Here is a 25,580-nt window from a genome sequence, read left to right on the forward strand (position 1 = left end):
CCTTGTCCGGGGTTACCTCTTAGTTGCTTCTCACTCCGGACATCCATTCCCTCCTGGGAACTGTCACACTCACGCAGGCCATTATACACAGGCCTCCCTGGGTCAGCGGCGTCCGCACGTGCTCTTCCAACATGCCAGCCTTCCGGGACCTTCCACACGGACCAGTCAGATCCAGGCCCTCTACCCCATGTGACCTACCCTGGTCACCTTATATGGTCCGTAGCCACGCCCACCAGTGAGATACGGATCACATGGCTATGACCTCATCACAGGGCCTATTTCACGCAGCCACACACAGGCTTTATCCTGGGCGATCAGACCCACTCCCCTGGGTGGGTTTGTAGGTGACTGGTACCGCCCATGTCGCCAAGCCACCTGAAAGCCTTCCCTGATACATAGTAACAAACACTCAGCATTACCTCTGCTGATTATCACATATTTCAGCTTCCATCCCAGGGCCACCCACCCTGGGATACATAAGTCATTTACCATCCTGCCGTTCATCCTTTCTCCATCACAATAATGGAGATGCCTGTGTGCATGACCCAGACAGCGCCCCCTAGCTGTCACAGCGGTCACTGCATCACAACACACTGATCATCATTATGAGATACGTTTGGAGTGTTATACCATAATGCCACTGTTTAACCCATATGATAAATTGTATACAGATTCTCTATATTTACAACTATAAAAAACTGTTGTAATATTTATATTTATCGTATATACTCGTGTATAAGCCGAGATTTTCAGCCCATTTTTTGTGCTGAAAGTCCCCCTCTCGGTTTATACACGGGTCATATACCTGGGGGTCGGCGGGGGAGGGGGAGCGGGGGTGTCAGAGATAATACTTGCCTGTCCTGCCGCGGTCTCTGCAACCTCGCTTCTGTCTCCTTTCCTGTCTTCAGCGGTCACGTGGTACCGCTCATTACACTCATGAATATGCGCATATTTATGAGTGTAATGAGCGGTACCACGTGACCGCTGAAGACAGGAAGGGAGACAGTGGAGAAGCGAGGCTGCAGAGACCGCGGCAGGATGGGTGAGTTTAGCGATATTCACCTGTCCCCCGGTCCATAGCTGCTCACTGCTGCATCCTGTGTCAGTGACGTTTAGGCAGCAGGGGGCGCGGTGACATGGATAGTGCGCGCCGCCCCTCTGCTGGCTGAACAGCCACTGACACAAGAAGTGGCAGACAGCGGCGATGGACCCAGGAGAGGTGAGTGTGGATTTTTTTTTTGCAGCATATGGGGGCATATTCTATGGAGCAGCATATGGGGGAATATTCTATGGAGCAGCATATGGGGGCATATTCTATGGAGCAGCATATGGGGGCATATTATATGGAGCAGCATATGGGGGCATATTCTATGGAGCAGCATATGGGGGCATATTCTATGGAGCAGCATATGGGGGCATAGTCTATGGAGCAGCATATGGGGCATATACTATGGGGCAGCGTATGGGGGCATGGTCAATGGGGCAGCATATGGGAGCATAGTCTATGGGGCAGCATATGGGGGCATAGTCTATGGAGCAGCATATGGGGGCATACAGTCATGGCCAAAAGTTTAGAGAATGACACAAATATATTTTCACATGATCTGCTGCCCTCTGGTTTTATGTGTTTGTCAGATGTTTTTATCACATACAGAAATATAATTACAATCATATTATGAGTAACAAAAGGTTATATTGACAGTTAGAATGAGTTAATGCAGCAAGTCAATTTTTGCAGTGTTGACCCTTCTTCTTCAGGACCTCAGCAATTCTCCCTGGCATGCTCTCAATCAACTTCTGGATCAAATCCTGACTGATAGCAGTCCATTCTTGCAAAATCAATGCTTTTATTTTGTCTGAGTTTGAAGATTTTTGTTTGTCCACCCGTCTCTTGATGATTGACCACAAGTTCTCAATGGGATTAAGATCTGGGGAGTTTCCAGGCCATGGTCCCAAAATCTCTGTTTTGTTCCCTGAGCCATTTAGTTATCACCTTTGCTTTATGGCAAGGTGCTCCATCATGTTGAAAAAGGCATTGTTGATCGCCAAGCTGCTCTTGGATGGTTGGGAGAAGTTGCTCTTGGAGGACATTCTGGTACCATTCTTTATTCATGGCTGTGTTTTTAGGCAAGACTGAGAGAGAGCCCATTCCCTTGGCTGAGAAGCCACCCCACACATGAATGGTTTCAGGATGCTTGACAGTTGGCATGAGACAAGACTGGTGGTAGCGCTCACCTGGTCTTCTCCGAATAAGCCATTTTCCAGATGTCCCAAACAATCGAAAAGGGGATTCATCAGAGAAAATGACTTTACCCCAGTCCTCAGCAGTCCACTCCCTGTACCTCTTGCAGAATATCCGTCTGTCCATGATGTTTTTTCTGGAGAGAAGTGGCTTCTTTGCTGCCCTCCTTGAGACCAGGCCTTGCTCCAAGAGTCTCCGCCTCACAGTGCGTGCAGATGCACTCACACCTGCCTGCTGCCATTCCTGAGCAAGCTCTGCACTGCTGGTAGCCCGATCCCACAGCTGAAACACTTTTAAGAGACGTCCTGGCGCTTGCTGGTCTTTCTTGGGCGCCCTGGAGCCTTTTTGGCAACAAGGCAACCTCTCTCCTTGAAGTTCTTGATGATGCGATAGATTGTTGACTGAGGTGCAATCTTTCTAGCTGCGATACTCTTCCCTGTTAGGCCATTTTTGTGCAGTGCAATGATGACTGCACGTGTTTCTTTAGAGATAACCATGGTTAACAGAATAGAAACAATGATGCCAAGCACCAGCCTCCTTTTAAAGTGTCCAGTGGTGTCATTCTTACTTAATCATGACAGATTGATCTCCAGCCCTGTCCTCATCAACACCCACATCTGTGTTAATGGAGCAATCACTGAAACGATATTAGCTGGTCCTTTTAAGGCAGGGCTGCAATGATGTTGAAATGTGTTTTGGGAGATAAAGTTAATTTTCTAGGCAAATATTGACTTTGCAAGTAATTGCTATTAAGCTGATCACTCTTTATAACATTCTGGAATATATATGCAAATTGCCATTAGAAAAAATGAAGCAGTAGACTTTGTAAAAAATTAATATTTGTATCATTTTCTAAACTTTTGGCCATGACTGTAGTCTATGGAGCAGCATATGGGGGCATAGTCTATGGAGCAGCATATGGGGGCATAGTCTATGGAGCAGCATATGGGGGCATAGTCTATGGAGCAGCATATGGGGGCATAGTCTATGGAGCAGCATATGGGGGCATAGTCTATGGAGCAGCATATGGGGGCATAGTCTATGGAGCAGCATATGGGGGCATAGTCTATGGAGCAGCATATGGGGGCTTAGTCTATGGAGCAGCATATGGGGGCTTAGTCTATGGAGCAGCATATGGGGGCTTAGTCTATGGAGCAGCATATGGGGGCATAGTCTATGGAGCAGCATATGGGGGCATAGTCTATGGAGCAGCATATGGGGGCATAGTCTATGGAGCAGCATATGGGGGCATAGTCTATGGAGCAGCATATGGGGGCATAGTCTATGGAGCAGCATATGGGGGCATAGTGTATGGAGCAGCATATGGGGGCATAGTGTATGGAGCAGCATATGGGGGCATAGTGTATGGAGCAGCATATGGGGGCATAGTGTATGGAGCAGCATATGGGGGCATAGTGTATGGAGCAGCATATGGGGGCATAGTGTATGGAGCAGCATATGGGGGCATAGTGTATGGAGCAGCATATGGGGGCATAGTGTATGGAGCAGCATATGGGGGCATAGTGTATGGAGCAGCATATGGGGGCATAGTGTATGGAGCAGCATATGGGGGCATAGTGTATGGAGCAGCATATGGGGGCATAGTGTATGGAGCAGCATATGGGGGCTTAGTGTATGGAGCAGCATATGGGGGCTTAGTGTATGGAGCAGCATATGGGGGCTTAGTGTATGGAGCAGCATATGGGGGCTTAGTGTATGGAGCAGCATATGGGGGCTTAGTGTATGGAGCAGCATATGGGGGCTTAGTCTATGGAGCAGCATATGTGGGGGCATAGTCTATGGATTCCACCCTCGGCTTATACACGAGTCACTAAGTTTTTCCATTTTTTTTGTGGCAAAATTGGGGGGTCGGCTTATACACGAGTATATACGGTACACATTTTATATTCCTTTCATGATAAAAGTTATTGCACTGTAATTATGGATTCTTTAGACAGAGATTTGAAATCCTTCATGGATCAAGAAGTCAAAATAAACTTTGAATGAGCTTGTTCCTATGTTGCATTTTTGCAGCAATTTTTTTTTTTTCAAGGGTAAAAACTGCTGTTATACAAATTAACCTGTTGCAGGTAATTCCTTTTCAGGTCTGAATTCAGAATCATTAAAGCACCAGTCTAGAGTTTTTTTTTTGTTTGTTTTTTTTTCCCAGCACTGGAGTTGCGTTTTTTAAATGTAAGCTCCATTCTTCTGGTCTTATACTCTCCCTCAGGAGTCTTCACCGCTTTTCAGCTCCACTCGAGTCCCACGGCGCCATCTTGTTTTCACAGCTTTTGACTGTCCGAAAGTCAGAAGCTACGTTATAGGCTCTCAGTGTAAGTCTAAGAGCGAGAATGAGGCTCTCATAGACTTATATTGAAAAGTGACCTTTGCGCACCTCTATGAAACACTGTAGCTGCAGGTGAATGAGACATGGGAATTCTATTTAAACATCATTCCAGTGATGCAATTAAAAACAAACTAAAACCTGGAGCGGTGTGTTATGGGATCGGCAATTATTGCCGGAAAAAGCTGCAACCTGTGTAATAGTGGCTATTTATATAAATTGTTAATTTAAATCGTTGCTCAAAATAATAAATCATTCCCTGTCTCTAAGATTGGTGATAATTTACTTATGTCTGGGAGTCAGACAACTGGGCACCCAGCGATCCAGAGAATCTGGCTCTGGAAAACCCACTTTAAATACAGCAGAGGTGCGCAGGCTTGACAAAGAAATCCGAGCACAGCAGCTTTCTCTAGCATTCCAATAGATATTGAATGGAGCAGGAGTTGAACATTAGATCCAGAGCCCCATTAGGAACTGCTGGGTGTCCCAACAGTCAGACCCCAGCAATCAGTAAGTTATACCCCATCTAACCTCTGACTTTCATATGATTGCTATGCAATCTGAGCATCATCACAATGACCCTGATTCCAGTGATATGGGCCTCACTCAGCTGCTTGTTGTAGTTTTGATTGAAATCACACTCTTCTCTGCTGCAGGTCTATCAGTTCTCTGAATGCTGAGCTCAGTATTACCCTACCAAGACCACGGATGGCCATCTTTCTGCCAATATACAGGGTATACAGAAAGATGCCAATCTGTTAATGATACAGAGCAGGAGGACTACATGGCATGTGTCAACTAGTCCTTTAGTGATATTCTGCTGACTTTAAGGCTGTGTGCCCACATAAGCATTTTTGAAGCGTTTGTCCCGGTCAAAACGCTTCACAAACCCAGTCATTTTAATGCATTTTGCCCTTTTTGTGCCAATTGATGCGTTTTTTTTCCGCAAAGGAAATGCTTAGCAGTTAACGCAGCATGCCCATTAATTTTGCAGAAGAGTCCACGTTTTTAGCCATTTCCTATGAGTCAGAAGACGCGTGGAAAGAAACGCATCAAAAATGCGCATTTTTTTAGCATAAAACGCGCGTTTTCTGGGATGGAGTCCGTTTTTGAAGCAGAAATTTTCTGCATACGTGAGCACATAGCCTAAAAATACTAATTTTATTGAAACTACAAGGAGCCCAGTAAGGTGCACCTCACTGGAAATGGGGGTCTTTGCCCCTACATCATGCTTTTCTCAAATTAAATTGCATAAACCTGCTGATTAAATTTCTTCTTTTTTTTAGTTGTTTTTAAGAGTTTTGAAGCCGATTTTAGACAATCAAGAATAGAACATTTTCGCACACAAATGTGAACATGGTAATGTTAGGTAATCACAATGTACCTGTACTTATATTGATCAAGTGCTTTTTGTCCCCTCCAGTGCCTCAGACAATACGTACAGTTGGCAGTTCGTGAAGGATTCGGTTCTCCTATCACATGCCCAGATATGGTGTGTTCAAACCGGGGTCTCCTTCAGGAAGCAGAGGTATAGACATCTAAACGTCTTCCCTTTTTTTTTTTTTTCTTTTAGAGAAGTCTCAATTATTCCTAACCTGTGTAGGTGTTTTCCTTAACAGTAATATATACCTGCCATCAAGATCTTTTATGCTCTGAAAGTGACAATGGAGTTCTTGTTCCTCTTTATGCCTTGCAGTAATGGTTACCTTCAGGTATTTTATATCCACTGAAAAATCTCCTAATCTTCTGTGAACTTGTAAACTACAAGCGATTGCTGTGCCTTATGACTGCTGTGTCCTGTATGTTCAGGCTGGCGTGACATGCACAAACAGAGCTGTGTGTTTTGTTGTGGCAACAAGAATGGGACGTGAGAGAGACATTAGTAAATACGTATTTTTATCTTTTAAAATCTCAATAACAGCCAGGTTTCTGTGCCACTTACTCAGACCGTATACATAACGTATACTGTATACATTTGTATCTTTTTTAAAAGATTTCTGGGGGGGTAAAGGAAGTGGCTTTGCCCATGGCAAACAGCCAGATGGTTGGTTGAATGTTATCTCCATGCTTTCTGCAGGTGTGCCAGCATTCTTGCTTATATTCCATGCAATGCTATTTCTTTTGAACATTGTTTTTACAAACGAAATACATTTTAAATGAAATTCTTAAATACACTGATACGGCTCTGGTCACATTATTCACCAGTCTGTCAGGGTTACCATAACTGTAGATGGTAAGATTTGGAGAAGTATGCAGTGATGCTCATGCCATCAATATTACAGATGGCGTGAGCCCATTAAAGGTCAAAGACCTGTTTACATCAAGGACTCAAGTGTGAACCAATACTAAAATATATAAAATATCATATTGATGCAAACAATGCAACATTAAACCTTTTCTTTCATCTTCCCATTGTGATTATTGAAACAGACTCGTATTAGGTTTTTAAAAACTAGTCCAGTCTTGTCATAGCCCAGCGCATCCACCTATGATTGTCATACACACATTGCAAGAACATCTGTTTTTTTATTAACCTTTTAAGGACTCAACTTTTTATGCTTTGGCACTTTCCTCTCTTCCTCCCCTTGTTCAAAGAGCCATACCATTTTTTTTTCTCTTGACATAGCCATGAGAGCTTGTGTTTTTGCTTATTTTCCATTTTTGGGCTTTTTTTTTTTTTTTTTTTCTTTTCTTCCCCTTATTCCAAGACCTATAATTTTATTTTTCTGTCGACATACCTGTATAAGGCCTTATTTGCAGGCTGAGTTGTACCTTTAAATGACACCATCTATTTTATTATGTAATGCACTGGAAAGCAGGGAAAAAAGATTCCAAGTCCCGCAAAGCAGACAAAAAAGTGCAATTCCGTTTTAATTCTCAAGATCCGTAAAGTTACGACAATAACAAAATTGTTTTAATTTGTGTTTAATTTTTAAGTGGTGTAAAAAAAATTTTTTTTCTGAGAGCCGCAGTGTTTTAAATTTTAAATATATATATATATATATATATATATATATATATATATATATATATATATATATATATATATATAATATAGTATTATTTTCACTAATAACCCTCCATGACTGCACCAGAGGAGGATGTCACCACACCTTAATAGGGACAGGAAACGCACACAGGTCAAATAGCCTCTCCCACATCCTCTCGCTAGTGTTTTTCCTGTGCCTGTAGGGATGAAGAGGTCATACCTGCAGTGCTCTGTGGCCGACACTGATATTTACCTGAATAAGCCAGGCAACAGAGAATGCCTACTATGCCTTTCCTCTACATTCTGCTCCTCAAACTCAGAACTTCCCATTCTTTCTGCATCCTCGGGTAAAGTTGGTTTCAGGCTGGGGTCCTCGCTGAGCTCCCCAGCTTCACTCCACTCCTCTCCCCTTCCCTACGTGCCGGGCAGCCGGAGGTGAAGTTGGACGCCGGCAACGTCGCTTCCAGTTGCGTTTCACTCTGGAACGCATGTTTAACCCCTTCATGACCCAGCCTATTTTGACCTTAATGACCTGGCCATTTTTTGCAATTCTGACCAATGTCCCTTTATGAGGTAATAACTCAGGAACGCTTCAACGCATCCTAGCGATTCCGAGATTGTTTTTTCGTGACATATTGGGCTTCATGATAGTGGTATATTTAGGTCAATAATTTTTGCGTTTATTTGTGAAAAAAATGGAAATTTGGCAAAAATTTTGAAAATTTTGCAATTTTCAAATTTTGAATTTTTATTCTGTTAAACCAGAGAGTTATGTGACACAAAATAGTTAATAAATAACATTTCCCACATGTCTACTTTACATCAGCACAATTTTGGAAACAACATTTTTTTTCGTTAGGAAGTTATAAGGGTTAAAAGTTGACCAGCAATTTCTCATTTTTACAACAAAATTTACAAAACCATTTTTTTTAGGGACCACCTCACATTTGAAGTCACTTTGAGGGGTCTATATGGCAGAAAATACCCAAAAGTGTCACCATTCTAAAAACTGCACCCCTCAAGCTACTCAAAACTATATTCAAGAAGATTATTAACCCTTCAGGTGCTTCACAGGAACTAAAGCAACATGGAATGAAAAAATGGACATTTTAATTTTTCCAACCAAAATTTTATTTTAGCATCAGTTTTTTTCATTTTCACATGGGTAACAGGATAAAATGTATCCTAAAATTTGTTGGGCAATTTCTCCTGAGTACACTGATACCTCATATGTGGTCATAAACCACTGTTTGGGCGCACGGCAGGGCTCAGAAGGCAAGGAGCGCCATTTTACTTTTTGAATGTAAAATATGCTTGAATGTTTAGCGGTTGCCATGTCTTGTTTTAAGAGTACCTGTGTGCCTAAACATTGGAGCTCCCCCACAAGTGAGCCCATTTTGGAAACTAGACCCTCCAAAGAACTTATCTAGATGCATAGTATGCACTTTGAACCCCCAGGTGCTTCACAAATTGATCTGTAAAAAAAAAAAGTACTTTTTTTTTCACAAAAATTTTATTTGGCCTCAGTTTTTTCATTTTCACATGGGCAACAGGATAAAATGGATCCTAAAATTTGTTGGGCAATTTCTCCTGAGTACATCAATATCTCATATGTGGTCATAAACCACTGTTTGGGCGCACCGCAAGGCCCGGAAGGGAAGGAGCGCCATGTGACTTTTTGATTGGAAAATTAGCTCCAATCGTTAGCGGACACCATGTCGCATTTGGAGAGCCCCTGTGTGCCTAAATATTGGAGCTCCCCCACAAGTGACCCCATTTTGGAAACTAGACCCCCGAAGGAACTTATCTAGATGTGTGGTGAGCACTTTGAACCCCCAAGTGCTTCACAGAAGTTTATAACGCAGAGCAGTGAAAATAAAAAAATAATTTTTTTTCCTCAAAAATGATTTTTTAGCCCGCTATTTTTTATTTTCCCAAGGGTAACAGGATAAATTGGACCCCAAAAGTTGTTGTCCAGTTTGTCCTGAGTACACTGGTACCCCATATGTGGGGGAAAACCACTGTTTGAGCGCACGGCATGACTCAGAAGGGAAGGAGCGTCATTTGACTTTTTGAATGGAAAATTAGCTCCAATCGTTAGCGGACACCATGTTGTGTTTGCAGAGCCCCTGTGTGCGTAAACTTTGGAGCTCCCCCACAAATGACCCCATTTTGGAAACTAGACCCCCTAAGGAACTTATCTAGATGCATAGTGAGCACTTTGAACCCCCAGGTGCTACACAGAAGTTTATAACGCAGAGCCGTTAAAATAAAAATATTTTTTTTCCCTCAAAAAATAAATTTTTAGCCTGTTATTTTTTATTTTCACAAAGGTAACAGGATAAATTGGACCCCAAAAGTTGTTGTCCAGCTTGTCCTGAGTACGCTGGTACCACATATGTGGGGGGGACCACTGTTTGGGCACACGTTGGGGCTCAGAAGGGAAGTAGTGACGTTTTGAAATGCCGACTTGATGGAATGGTCTGTGGGCGTCATGTTATGTTTGCAGAGCCCCTGATGTACCTAAACAGTGGAAACCCCCCACAAATGACCCCATTTTGGAAACTAGATCACCCAAGAAACTAATATAGATGTGTGGTGAGCACGTTGAACCCCCAAGTGCTTCACAGAAGTTTATAACGCAGAGCCGTGAAAATAAAAAAATATTTTTTTTTCCTCAAAAAATTATTTTTAGTCCACTATTTTTTATTTTCACAAGGGTAACAGGATAAATTGGACCCCAAAAGTTGTTGTCCAGTGTGTCCTGAGTACGCTGGTACCCCATAAGTGGGGGGGGACCACTGTTTGGGCACACGTTGGGGCTCGGAAGGGAAGTAGTGACGCTTTGAAATGCCGACTTGATGGAATGGTCTGTGGGCGTCATGTTACGTTTTCAGAGCCCCTGATGTACCTAAACAGTGGAAACCCCCCACAAGTGACCCCATTTTGGAAACTAGACCCCCCAAGGAACTTATCTAGATGTGTGGTGAGCACGTTGAACCCCCAAGTGCTTCACAGAAGTTTATAACGCAGAGCTGTGAAAATAAAATATTTTTTTTTCCTCAAAAAGTGATTTTTAGCCCACTATTTTTTATTTTCACAAGGGTAACAGGATAAATTGGACCCCAAACGTTGTTGTCCAGTTTGTCCTGAGTACGCTGGTACCCCATATATGGGGGGGGACCACTGTTCGGGGACACATTGGGGCTCGGAATGGAAGTAGTGACGTTTTGAAATGCCGACTTGATGGAATGGTCTGTGGGCGTCATGTTACGTTTGCAGAGCCCCTGATGTACCTAAACAGTGGAAACCCCCCACAAGTGACCCCATTTTGGAAACTAGACCCTCCAAGGAACTTATCTAGATGTGTGGTGAGCACGTTGAACCCCCAAGTGCTTCACAGAAGTTTATAACGCAGAACCGTGAAAATAAAAAATCTTTTTTTTCCACAAAAATAATTATTTTAGCCCCCATTTTTTTATTTTCCCAAGGGTAACAGGAGAAATTAGACCCCTAAAGTTGTTGTGCAATTTTTCCTGAGTACCCTGATACCCCATAAGTGGGGGTACACCACTGTTTGGGCACACGTCGGGGCTCGAAATGGAGGGAGCACCGTTTGACTTTTTGAACGCAAAATTGGCTGGAATAAATGGTGGCTCCATGTCGCGTTTGGAGAGCCCCTGATGTGCCTAAACAGTGGAAACCCCTCAATTCTATCTCCAACCCTAACGCCAACACACCCCTAACCCTAATCCCAACCCTAATCATAACCCTAACCACAACCCTAATCCCAACACACCCCTAACGAAATCCCAACTCTAACCCTAACCACAAGCCTAACCGTAATCCCAACCCTAATCCCAATTCCAACCCTAACCCTAAATTCAACCCTAACCCTAAATTCAACCCTAACCCTAAATTCAACCCTAACCCTTAGTCCAACCCTAACCCTTAGTCCAACCCTAACCCCTAGTCCAACCCTAACCCCTAGTCCAACCCTAACCCCTAGTCCAACCCTAACCCCTAGTCCAACCCTAACCCCTAGTCCAACCCTAACCCCTAGTCCAACCCTAACCCCTAGTCCAACCCTAACCCCTAGTCCAACCCTAACCCCTAGTCCAACCCTAACCCCTAGTCCAACCCTAACCCCTAGTCCAACCCTAACCCCTAGTCCAACCCTAACCCCTAGTCCAACCCTAACCCCTAGTCCAACCCTAACCCCTAGTCCAACCCTAACCCCTAGTCCAACCCTAACCCCTAGTCCAACCCTAACCCCTAGTCCAACCCTAACCCCTAGTCCAACCCTAACCCCTAGTCCAACCCTAACCCCTAGTCCAACCCTAACCCCTAGTCCAACCCTAACCCCTAGTCCAACCCTAACCCCTAGTCCAACCCTAACCCCTAGTCCAACCCTAACCCCTAGTCCAACCCTAACCCCTAGTCCAACCCTAACCCCTAGTCCAACCCTAACCCCTAGTCCAACCCTAACCCCTAGTCCAACCCTAACCCCTAGTCCAACCCTAACCCCTAGTCCAACCCTAACCCCTAGTCCAACCCTAACCCCTAGTCCAACCCTAACCCCTAGTCCAACCCTAACCCCTAGTCCAACCCTAACCCCTAGTCCAACCCTAACCCCTAGTCCAACCCTAACCCCTAGTCCAACCCTAACCCCTAGTCCAACCCTAACCCCTAGTCCAACCCTAACCCCTAGTCCAACCCTAACCCCTAGTCCAACCCTAACCCTAACCCTAGCCCTAGCCCTAGCCCTGGACCTAACCCTAATGGAAAAAAAAAAAAAAAAATTTTTATTATTTGTCCCTACCTATGGGGGTGATAAAGGGGGCGGTGATTTACTTTTTATTTATTTTGATCACTATGAACGTTTATCATAGTGATCAAAATAAATGAATGAATCTGCAGCGTTGCAGATTCGATTCGGCGCACTGCGCATGCGCCCGCCATCTTGCAAGATGGCGGCGCCCATGACGCTGGACGGCAGGACACCGGGACGGATAGCGGGAGATCGGAGGCACAAAGGAGGGTGAGGGGGTGATCGGAGGGTGAGAGGGGATGATCGGAGGGCTGGGGGGGCGGAGAGAAGGCGGGGGGGGCAGATCATGGCGGCTGCCGATCGGTGCCGTCAGAAGGTTGTGGCAGCCGATCGGTGCCGTCAGTCGGTGTGGGGGGGGTCGGGTCTCGGTGTCCAGCCATGTCCGATGCTATTTCAGCATCGGCCATGGCTGGATTGTAATATTTCACCAATTTTCATTGGTGAAATATTACAATCGCTCTGATTGGCAGTTTCACTTTTAACAGCCAATCAGAGCGATCGTAGGCACGTGGGGGCTAAGCCACACCCCCAGGTGTTAACTCTGAAGGGTCCTTTGTGTGCGGGTCGGGTGACCTTTCAGTGACCCCGGTCACCCGACCCGCAGGGGGGCTATTTATAGCATGACGCCTACGTAGGCGTCATAGGTAGTTTGGGCACTGCTTTTCATGACGCCTACGTAGGCGTCATAGGTCGTGAAGGGGTTAATGCGTGCTTGATTGCAGGAAGAGATGTCAGATGCTGGGCGGTGTCAATTTTGGTTGTTTTTCATGCTGGAACACATGTTTCAGTGCGTTGGCCGGTTACAGAAGTGGATTTGGCGACAGGATAACCGCCAGTCACTACAAGGGCTCCCACCCATTGTTTTCACAATTGGACCAGAGGGAGGTGTCTCGTCTGAGATGAAGGTGCTGGGTCCAGTCCAGAAGAAACCCGAAGGTATGATCGATCCTTTTTGATATCGTGGAGATTTTGTTATTTCCACTATGCATCTGCAGAACTTGGGGCTAATCCAGTCCCATTAAGTTTCCTGGCATTGGTGAATCCCACTCCTTGGTGCAGGTTATATATGCAGTTGTGTGAAAAGGTGTTTGCCCACTTCCTGATTTCCTATTCTTTTCATGTTTAGTGATCTGAAACATTTAAGTGTGACAAAAAAAAATAAAAGACAAATATAACACAAGTAAACACAAAATACAGCTTTTAACCCCTTTCCTACAATGGACGTAATATTCCATCCATGTGACCCTGGACCTAATTCCCATGGACAGAATATTACGTCATAACGATCAGCGGCACCCACGTGGTGAGCGCTGATGATTGCGGCCGGGTGTCAGCTGATTATCACAGCTGACACCCGGCACAATGTGTCAGGGGCGGTCACAGACCACCCCCGACACGTTAACCCCTTGCACACCGCAATCAAACATGAAAAATTATAGCTCAATATGTGGTGATGCAAAAACTATTTTTACAATTAAAAAGCGTCTTTTAGCGTGTGACAGCTGCCAAACATAAAAACCGCCATAGATAGTAAATCGAACCCCCCCCATTATCACCCCCTTAGCTGGGGAAAAAAATAAAATTAAAAGAAAATGTATTCATTTCCATTTTCCCATTAGGGTAAGCGCTAGGGCTGAGATTAGGGTTAGGGGTGTGTTGGGGTTAGGGTTGGAGTTATAATTGGGGGGTTTCCACTGTTTGGGCACATCAGGTGCTCTCCAAATGCAACATGGCGTCTGAGCTCAATTCCAGCCAATTCTGCGTTGAAAAAGTCAAATGGTGCTCCTTTCCTTCCAAGCTCTGCCATGCGTCCAAACATATAGGGTATCAGCCTACTCAGGACAAATTGCAAAACAACTTTTGGGGTCCAATTTCTCCTGTTACTCTTAGGAAAATAAAAAATTGGGGGCAAAAATATCATTTTTGTGGAAAAAAATGATTTTTTTTATTTTCACGCCTGGGCGTTATAAACTTCTGTGAAGCACTTGGGAGTTCAAAGTGCTCACCACACATCTAGATAAGTTCCTTAGGGGGTCTAGTTTCCAAAATGGGGTCATTTGTGGGGGGTTTCCACTGTGTAGGTACATCAGGGGTTTTCCAATCGCGACATGGTGTCCGATCTCAATTCCAGCCAAAAAAGTCAAATGGCGCCGCTTCCCTTCTGAGCTCTGCCATGCGCCCAAATAGTTGTTCACACCCATATATGGGGTATCAGCGTACTCAGTACAAATTGCACAATAACGTTTAGGGTCCTGTTACCCTTGGGAAAATAAAAATTGGGGGTGAAAAGATCATTTTTGTGGAAGAAATGATTTTTTAATTGTACCGCTGTACGTTATAAACTTCTGTGAAGCCCTTGTGGGTTCAAAGTTCTCACCACATATCTATAGGAGTTCCTTGGGGGGTCTAGTTTCCAAAATGGGGTCATTTGTAAGGGGTGTACAATGGTTAGGCACATCAGGAGTTCTCCAAACGTGACTTGGCATCCGATCTGAATTCCAGCCAATTTTGCATTGAAAAAGTCAAACGGCGCTCCTTCCATTCTGAGCTCTGCCATGCGCCGAAACAGTGGTTCCCCCCCACATATCAGGTATCGGCGTACTCAGGACAAACTGCACAATAACTTTTGCGTCCAATTTCTCCTGTTACCCTTGGTTAAAATAAAAAAAAAATTGAACCTGAAGTATTTTTTTTGTGAAAAAAAAGTTAAATGTTAATTTTTTTCTTTTTTTTTTTAAATATTCAAAAAAATTCCTGTGACGCACCTGAAGGGTTAATAAACGTCTTGAATGTGGTTTTGAGCACCTTGAGGGGTGCAGTTTTTAGAATGGTGTCACTTTTAGGTATTTTCTATCATATAGACCCCTCAAAGTGGCTTCAAATATGATGTGGTCCATAAAAATAAAATGGTGTTGCAAAAATGAGAAATTGCTGGTCAACTTATAACCTTTAACTTCCTAACAAAAAAAAAATTTTGGTTCCAAAATTGTGCTGATGTAAAGTAAACATGTGGGAAATGTTAGTTATCAAGTTTTTTGTGTGCCGTATCTGTGATTTAAGGGCATAAAAATTCAAAGTTGGAAAATTGCGAAATTTTAATTTTTTTTGCCAAATTTCCATTTTTTTCACAAATAAACGCAAGTTATTTGAATGAAATTTTACCACTAACATGAAGTACAATATGTCACGAGAAAACAATTTCAGAATCACCGGGATCCATGGAAGCGTTTGAGTTATCACCTCCTAAAGGGACAGTGGTCAGAATTGTAAAAATTGGCCCGGGAGTTAACGTGCAAACCACCCTTGGTAGTGAAGGGGTTAAATGAAGGGCTTTATTATTAAGGAAAAGAGAATTCCAATCCTACAAGGCCCTGTGTGAAAAAATGATTGCCCCCGCCTTAATTTATGTTTTAACTGTCTTTGTGAAGTGGAATTCAAATTCCCTATCCACACTCAGGCCTGATTACTGCCACACTTGGTATCAATCAAGAAATCACTTATAGGACATGCCTGACAAAGTAGACCAAAAGATCCTCCAAAGCTAGATATCATGCTGCAATCGTAAAAAAAAAAATTCTGGAACAAATGAGAAACAAAGTAATTGAGATATATCAGTCTGGAAAAGGTTTTAATTTTAAAGCCATATCTCAAGCTTTGAGAGCCATTATCCACAAATGACAAAAACATGGAACAGTAGAAGACCTTCCCAGTAGTGGCTGGCCAACCAAAATTACCCCAAGAATGCAGTGATGACTCCTCTAAGAGGTCACAAAAAAAACCCACAACAACATAACAAAAAAATAACTGCCGGTCTCACTTACCTCAGTTAAGATCAGTGTTCATGACTCTATCATATGAGTTTGGGCAAAAATGGTCTGCATGGCAGAGTTCAAAGATGAAAACCACTGTGGAGCAATGAGAACATAAAGGCTTTTCTCCGTTTTGCCAAAAAATATCTTTGATCCCCAAGACTTTGGGGAGAATACTGTGGACTGACGAGACAAAAGTTGAACTTTTTGGAAGGTGTTTTTTCCATTACATCTGGCTTAGAAATAACACAGCATTTCAGAAAAGGAACATCATACCAACAATAATATATTGTTGGGGTAGTGTGATGGTCTGGGGCTGTTTTGCTGCTTCAGGACCTGGAAGACATGCCTTGATAGATGAAACAATGAATTCTGCTGTCCACCTTTTAAAAAAAATTCCTGAAGGAGAATGTCCAGACACCTGTTCATGGCATCAAGCTGAAGCGCACTTGGGTTATGCAGCAGGAGAATGATCCAAAACACAACAGCAAGTCCACCTCTGAGTGGCTTAAGAAAAACAAAAATGAAGACTTTGGAGTGACCGATTAAAAGTCCTGATCTTAATCCGATTAAGATGCTGTGGCATGACCTTTACAAAGGTGGTTCATGCTCGAAAACCCTCCAATGTGGCTGAATTGCAATAATTCTGCAAAGATGAATGGGGTCAAAATTCCTCCAGTATTGTAAAAGGCTCATTGCCAGTTATTGCAAATGCTTGATTGCAGTTGTTGCTTCTAAGGGTGGCCCAACCAGTAATTAGATTTAAGGGGAAATTGCTTTCACACAGGGCCCTGTAGGTTTGGATTTCTTTTTCATTTAATAATAAAGACCTTGATTTAAAAACTGCCTTGTGTTATCTTTGTCTAATATTAAATGTTTCAGATCACCAAACAAATTTTAAAGTGTGACAAACGTGCAAAAGAATAGGAAATCAGGAAGGGGACAAACCCTTTTTACATAACTTTATACACACTTGGTCAAAATTGTTGGTACCCCTCGTTTAACCCCTTTACCCCCAAGGGTGGTTTGCACGTTCATGACCGGGCCAATTTTTACAATTCTGACCACTGTCCCTTTATGAGGTAATGACTAGAACACTTCCATGCATCCTGGTGATTGACATTTTCTCGTGACAAATTGTACTTCATATTAGTGGTAAAATTCATTCATATAACTTGCGTTTATTTGTGAAAAAAACGGAAGTTTGGCGAAAAATTTTGAAAATTTCACGATTTTCCAACTTTGAATTTTTATGCCCTTAAATCACAGAGATATGGCACACAAAAAACTTAATAAATAACGTTTCCCACATATTTACTTCAGCACAATTTTGGAACCAAAATTTTTTTTGTTAGGAAGTTATAAGGGTTAAAAGTTGACCAGCAATTTCTCATTTTTGCAACACCATTTTATTTTTACGGACCACATCACATTTCGCGTTTGGAAAGCCCCTGATGTGCCTAAACAGTGGAAACCCCCCACAAATGACACCATTTTGGAAACACGTCGGGGCTCGGAAGGGAAGTAGTGACGTTTTGGAATGCAGACTTTGATGGATTGGTCTGCGGGTGTCATGTCGAGTTTGGAGAGCCTCTGATGTGCCTAAATTGTTGAAACCCCCCACAAGTGACCCCATTTTGGAAGCTAGACCCCCAAGGAACTTATCTAGATGTGTGGTGAGCATTTTGAACCCCCAAGTGCTTCACAGAAGTTTATAATGCCCGGGCGTGAAAATAAAAAAATACTATTGTTTCCACAAGCATGATCTTTTAGTCCCCAATTTTTTTTATTTTGCCAAGGGTGACAGGAGAAATTGGACCACAAAAGTTGTTGTCCAATTTGTCCTGAGTAGGCCGATATCGCATTTGTTGGAGAAAACTACTGTGTGAGCACACGTCGGGGCTTGGAAGGGAAGTAGTGACGTTTTGGAATGCAGATTTTGATGGAATCGTCTGCGGATGTCATGTCGCGTTTGGAGAGCCTCTGATGTGCCTAAACTGTTGAAACCCCCCACAAGTGACCCCATTTTGGCATCTAGACCCCCCCAAGGAACTTATCTAGATGTTTGGTGAGCACTTTGAACTCCCAAGTGCTTCACAGAAGTTTATAATGTCTGGGCGTAAAAATGTCATTTTTTTCCACAAAAATATTTTTGCCCCCAATTTTTTATTTTCCTAAGAGTAACAGGAGAAATTGGACCCCAAAAGTTGTTTTGCAATTTGTCCTGAGTAGGCTGATGCCCCATATGTGGGGGTAAAACACTGTTTGGGCGCATGGCAGAGCTTGGAAGGGAAGGAGAACCGTTTGACTTTTTCAACGCAGGATTGGCTGGAATTGAGATCAGACACCATGCTGCGTTTGGAGATCACCTTATGTGTCTAAACAGTGGAAACACCCCAATTCTAACGCCAACCCTAACCCCAACACACTCCTAGCCCTAACCCAAATAGGAAAATGGAAATACATTTTTTTTTTAAATTATATTATTTTTCCCTAACTAAGGGGGTGATAAAGGGGGGTTTGATTTACTATTTATGGCGGGTTTTTATGTTTGGCAGCTGTCATTCGCTAAAAGACGCTTTTTATTGTAAAAATAGTTTTTGCATCACCACATTTTGAGACCTATAATTTTTCCATATTTTGACCCACCGAGTCATATGAGGTCTTATTTTTTGCGGGACGAGTTGACGTTTTTATTGGTACCATTTTCGGGCACGTGACTTTTTTATCGCTTTTTATTCCGATTTTTGAGACGCAGAATGAACAGAAACAAGCATTTCATGAATTTCTTTTGGGGGGGGCGCTGACACCGTTCCGCGTGTGGTAAAATTGATAAAGCGGTTTTATTCTTTGGGTCAGTACGATTACAGTGATGCCTCATTTATGTTTTTTTATGTTTTGGCGCTTTTATGCAAGGAAAACAATTTTATATAAAAAATAGTTAATTTTGCATTGCTTTATTCTGCGAGCTATAACTTTGTTTTCACTGATGACGCTGTGTCGCAGCTCGTTTTTTGCAGGGACGTTTTCAGCGGTACCATGGTTATTTATATCCGTCTTTTTGTTTGGCGTTATTGCATTTTTTGTTCGGCGGTATGATGATAAAGCATTGTTTTTTGCTTTGTTTTTTATTTGTATTTTTAAGGGGTTAGCTAAAGGGGTTAACTAATGGGACAGTTTTATAGGGCGGGTCGTTATGGACGCGACGATACTAAATATGTGCACTTTTATTGTTTTTTTTTTTTTTTTAAATCTCAAGCACCTCAATTTACAATCACTCTCTGAATCCCTTCTCCCTCTTACAGACATAGCTTCCCTTCATGACACAGATGCTGCTGCCACCTTTTATAACACCACAATAAGGCTGGTTTCACATTAGCGCATTTTCAGCGCGCGCACGGCCGGGGGTAGCTCCGCCCCCGAGCCGGCTCTCTGCCCGGCGTGCCCGCCCCTTGCTTGTAGCGCCGCCTACTAGCGGACAGCGGCGCCTGCGATCGGCGCACCCTATCTTTAGCATAGGGTGCGCAGATCGTGCGCTAGTTGCGCTTTGACCTGCGCTGCGCACTTTTGACGGTGCGCCGTGCGCGCCAAAATCCGAAAAGTTTGATTTTGGCGCGCACGGCGCACCGTCAAAAGTGCGCAGCACAGGTCAAAGCGCAACTAGCGCACGGCCTGCGCACGATCTGCGCACCCTATGCTAAAGATAGGGTGCGCCGATCGCAGGCGCCGCTGTCCGCTAGTAGGCGGCGCTACAAGCAAGGGGCGGGCACGCCGGGCAGAGAGCCGGCTCGGGGGCGGAGCTACCCCCGGCCGTGCGCGCGCTGAAAATGCGCTAATGTGAAACCAGCCTTACAGCAACGCTTGATTCGGCTGCCCCCCTCACGCAGAGCAAAACTCGAACAATCAACAGGCAGCCCTGGCTCACCAGCCTGACCAAAGAACTGAGACGGGTTTCCAGGGCCGCTGAGCGGAGATGGAAGAGAACCCATTCTACTGAGCACTTCAACGCATACAAGCAGTCCCTTGCCAGCTTTAAATCCACGCTCTCTGCCGCAAAACAAACTTCGCATCTCTCATATCCTCCCTGTCTCACAACCCTAAACAGCTCTTCAACACTTTCAATTCTCTACTCCGTCCCACAGCAACTCCTCCCCCTCCTCTCATTTCTGCCGAAGACTTTGCCTCCTTCTTTAAGCAGAAGATCGACACGATCAGACAAAACTTTGGCCCGCAGCCCTCAATGCCCCTCTTAGCCGCTCAGCCCTGTTCTGCAAAAGCCAGCTTCTCCACCATGACAGAAGATCAGCTCTCCACCCTTCTGTCAAGATCACACCTCACCACTTGTGCCCTCGACCCACTCCCATCTCACCTCATCCCTAACTTGCCAACAGTCCTCATCCCATCTCTAACACACCTTTTCAACCTTTCACTTACAAATGGTGTCTTTCCCTCATCCTTCAAACATGGCTCAGTCACACCCATCCTCAAAAAGCCCTCCCTTGACCAATCCTCTGTGTCTAACTATCACCCAATATCTCTTCTCCCTTACGCCTCAAAACTACTGGAACAGCATGTATATCTTGAACTGTCCTCCCACCTCTCCTCCTGTTCCCTCTTTGACAGGTTACAATCTGGCTTCCGACCGCATCACTCAACTGAAACTGCCCTAACTAAAGTCACTAACGACTTACTAACCACCAAGAGCAAGCGACACTACTCTGTCCTCCTTCTCCTGGACCTGTCCTCTGCCTTCGACACCGTAGACCATTCCCTCCTGCTACAGACTCTCATCTCTTGGTATCACAGACCTGGCCCTATCCTGGATCTCATCATACCTAACAGACCGAACATTTAGTGTCTCCCTCTCACACACCACCTCCTCACCTCGCCCCCTGTCTGTCGGTGTTCCCCAAGGTTCTGTCCTAGGACCCCTACTATTCTCCATCTATACCTTCGGCTTGGGACAGCTCATAGAATTCCACGGTTTGCAGTATCACCTCTATGCCGATGACACGCAGATCTACCTATCTGGACCCGACCTCGCCTCCTTACTGACTGAAATCCCACAATGTCTGTCTGCTATCTCAGCCTTCTTCTCTGCTCGCTTTCTCAAACTGAACATGGACAAAACAGAATTCTTCATCTTTCCCCCATCTCACTCTACCCCTCCACCAGACCTATCCATCAATGTCAACGGCTGCTCTCTTTCCCCAGTCCCGCATGCTCTGTGCCTTGGGGTGATCCTCGACTCTGTGCTCTTTCAAACCACATATCCAAGCCCTCGCCTCCTCCTGCCGCCTCAAACTCAAAAACATTTCCAGGATCCGCTCATTCCTCAACCATGAAACCATAAAAACACTAGTGCATGCTCTTATCTCCCGCCTCGACTACTGCAACCTCCTACTCTCTGGCCTCCCCTCTCGCACTCTGGCTCGGCTCCAGTCCATCCTACACTCTGCTGCCCGACTAATCCACCTGTCTCCCTGCTATTCCCCAGCCTCCCCCCTATGCCAGGCCTTTCACTGGCTTCCTATCGCCCAGAGGCTCCAATTCAAAACCCTAACTATTACATACAAAGCCATCCACAACCTGTCTCCTCCATACATCTGTGACATGGTCTCTAGATACCTCCCCGCACGCAACCTTCAATCATCTCAAGATCTCCTTCTCTACTCCCCCCTTATCTCTTCTTCCCACAACCGCATACAAGACTTCTCCCGTGCTTCCCCCATACTCTGGAACTCTCTGCCGCAACACATCAGACTCTCACCATCAACGGAAACCTTCAAGAAAAACCTGAAGACCCACCTGTTCTGACAAGCCTACAGCCTGCAATGATCCTCGGTCTACTGAACCACAGCATGACCTACTCTACTACCCTCTCCTACTGTATCCTCACCCATCCCTGTAGACTGTGAGCCCTCGCGGGCAGGGTCCCCTCTCCTTATGTACTTGTGTGTCCCTTGTCTTACACATGTTTACTATACTTGTCTATATTTCCCCTTTTCATATGTAAAGCGCCATGGAATAAATGGCGCTATATAAATGCATAATAAAATTAGCAATTTTTTTTTTTTTTTTTTTTTTTTTTTTTCCTTCTTCCCATAAATTAGATTTACACTTTTTTTTTGCTGATCTGACACATTACACACCGCTGTGTCAGATCAGCAATCTGACAGGCGCTGCAGAGGCTTTCTCACTGCCTGCTCTCTGCAGGCACTGAGGAAGCCGCCTCCCTGCAGGCCCCTGTGGCCATATGGGATCCGGGGACCTGCAGGGAAGGAGACCCCCAGAGCAGCGCAGCACATCGCGCTGCGCTGGGGGTCTCGGGAAAGCACGGAGGGAGCCCCCTCCCTGCTGATGCTTCTCTAATCCCCCGGTACAAGTTTGATCGCAGTGTGCCAGGGGTTAACGCGCCGGGGGCGGTCCGTGACCACCCCTGACACATAGTGACAATCAGTGATAATCAGCTGACACCCGGCCGCGATCGGCGCCCCCCCCCCCCCCCCCCCCCGGTAGCGCCGCTGATCGCGATGACGTACTATCCCGTCCCCGGTCATATGGACCCGGGTACCATGGACAGGATATGTCAGAAAGAGGTTAATGACAGAAAAATCCTCAATGGTGACAGAAATAACTTGAATCTGACAAAAGTAGTAATAAATCAAAAATCTATGAAAATGAGCAAATAAAAGTCAGACATTGCTTTTCAACCAAGCTTCCACAGAATTTAAAAAAAAAAAACTCGTGAAATCGGCTTGGACAGAAATGATGGTACCCCTGAAAATGTGACAAAAGGGACATGTTAAATCAAGGTGTGTCTACAGTCTTGGAATCAGTGAGTGGGCATGTATAGAGGGCTACAGATACTCACTGTGCTGTTTGGTGACATGGTGTATATCACATTCAACATGGACCAGTGGAAGCGAAGGAAAGAGTTGTCTCAGGAGATTAGAAAGAAAATTATAGACAAGCATGTTACAGGTAAAAGTTATAAGACCATCTCCAAGCAGCTTGATGTTCCTGTGACTACAGTTGCACATATTATTCAGAAATTTAAATGGAATCTGTCACCTCATTTTGGCGGGCTATGTAAATGACTTCTATCCCGTCCGATGGGCCATCTTTGGGATCCTTTCCTCCACCCCTCCTTGTCTGCTGTCCTCAATATTTCTGGGAATTTCCGTACTTGTCCTCTATATTCCGCATGTGCGCATTGCAGTCTGAACTCGCGCATGCGCAGTATGCTATACCCAACTGCGGGCAAAGCCGAAAAGCAATACTGCGCATGCGCCGGTGAACTATATCCCGGAAGTATTTTGCTGTGTTCCGGGACATAGTTCACCGACGCATGCGCAGTAATGCTTTTCTGCTTTGCCCAACTGCGGGCAAAGCATACTGCGCGTGTGCGAGTCCAGATTGCAATGCGCACGCGAGGAATATGGAAGAAATTCCCAGAAATATTGCGGACAGTGGCCAAGGAGGGGTGGAGGAAAGGAGCTCAAAGAACGCCCATCGGACCGGACGCAAGTCATTTACATAGCCTGCCAAAATGAGGTTGACAGATTCCCTTTAAGTTCCATCGGACTATATCCAACCTCCTTGGACAGGAGGAAAATTGATGACAAATCAAAGAGACGGATAATGCGAATGGTAACAAAAGAGCCCAGAAAAACTTATAAACAGATTAAAGGTGACTTCAAGGTCAAAGAATATCCGTGTCAGATCGCACCATCCGTCGTTGTATGAGCCAAAGTGGACTTCATGGGAGACGACCAAGGTGGACACCATTGTTGGAAAAAAAAATCATAAAGCCAGACAGAAATTTGCTGAACTACATGTTGACAAGCCACAAAGCTTCTGTGAGAATGTCCTATGGACAGATGAGACAAAAATGGAACTTTTTGGCAAGGCATATCAGCTTTATATTCACAGATGGAAAAATGAAACCTATGCAGAAAAGAACACTGTCCCTACTGTGAACCATGGAGGAGGCTCTGTTATGTTCTGGGGCTGCTTTGCTGCATCTGGCACAGGGTGTCTAGAATCTGTGCAGGGTACAATGAAATCTCAAGACTATCATGAGATTCTAGAGAGAAATGTGCTGCCCAGTCTCAGAAAGCTTGGGCTCAGTCGCAGGTCATGGGTCTTAAAACAGGACAATGACCCAAAACACACAGCTAAAAACACCCAAGAATGGCTAAGAGGAAAACATTGGACTATTCTGAAGTGGCCTTCTATAAACCTTGACCTAAATCCTATTGAGCATCTTTGGAAAGAGCTGAAACATGCCGTCTGGAAATGGCAACCTTCAAACACCAGACAACTGGAGCAGTTTGCTCTTGAGTGGGCCAAAATACCTGTCGAGAGGTGCAGAAGTCTCATTGATAGTTAAAGGAATCGTTTGATTGTAGTCATTGCCTCAAAAGATTGTGCAACAAAATATTAAGTTAAAGGTACCATCATTTCTGTCGAGGCCTATTTTATGAGGGTTTTTTTCTTTTTTTATAAATTCTGGTTTAAAAGCAATGTCTGACTTTCATTTGTTCACTTTTTATAGATTTTTGATTTTATTACTTTTGTCAGATTCAAGTTATTTCTGTGACCATTGTGGGGTTTTCTGTTATTAAACAAGGGGTACCAACAATTTTGACCACGTACGTATCTTAGTCTTATTTCTCCTCCCCTCTCTTTCAGGGGGACAAGGATCCTGCACCAAAGAGTAAAACTAAAGTGACAATGTAATATATGCTAAGAAGCTTTCATCCTCCCATAGAAACCCACTATGCCAAGGATGCACAGATAAGACTATTAAGAGGAGCAGCCTTCTTTCGTAAAAGAAATTAAGGGGGTCTTCCTATCTAGACCCCCCCGACTTTTCACACACAAAGTATAAGGTTTATTGGGATAATTTTACAATATATTTACACATGCTTGAGGTATGCTTACACTTCTATATCATGAGTATAACTGAGCACTGCAAAACATGCAGTAAAGTGGGTAGAAAAGGAAACAAAAAAAAAAATTGACTTAATTAAGGTACAGGACATAGGCACATATATACTGAAAATATGTGCACAAGCCCAACTTAACTGACAAATTGGTTCTGGATATATCGTGCCCACCAACTTTGAAAAAGTGGTTCAGAGAAAAACTGCTGGCAGAGCCGAAAAACTTAAGTACACGTGTCTTCAGTAGGGTAAAGCATAGTGCGCTGTGCAAGATTTTGCCTGGCAATGTTCATGATGCAGAGAGTCATCCACGTCAAGGAAGAATGGCAAGCACCAGCCGGGGAGAGGGATGAAGAGGCCGAAGCAATGCCCATCGGGCTGGGCCGAGCCAGTTTCCATACAGCGAAGAAGAAC

At 44.3% G+C, this 25,580-nt stretch overlaps 1 protein-coding gene across 2 annotated transcripts in view; it reads left to right on the forward strand.

Moving 5' to 3' along the window:
- The window catches only part of RNF144B (ring finger protein 144B), a 123,314-nt gene that overhangs the window by 49,781 nt on the left and 47,953 nt on the right, over positions 1-25,580 (forward strand). For both annotated transcript variants that reach the window (XM_073566107.1, XM_073566106.1), the window contains exon 3: positions 6,010-6,114. In XM_073566107.1, coding sequence (XP_073422208.1) covers positions 6,010-6,114 — 105 coding nt within the window. The remainder of the gene's footprint in view (positions 1-6,009; positions 6,115-25,580) is intronic.

The sequence above is a fragment of the Dendrobates tinctorius genome, unplaced genomic scaffold, assembly GCF_039654945.1.
Source record: "Dendrobates tinctorius isolate UK_male_01 unplaced genomic scaffold, ASM3965494v1 ptg000004l, whole genome shotgun sequence".
NCBI lineage: Eukaryota > Metazoa > Chordata > Amphibia > Anura > Dendrobatidae > Dendrobates > Dendrobates tinctorius.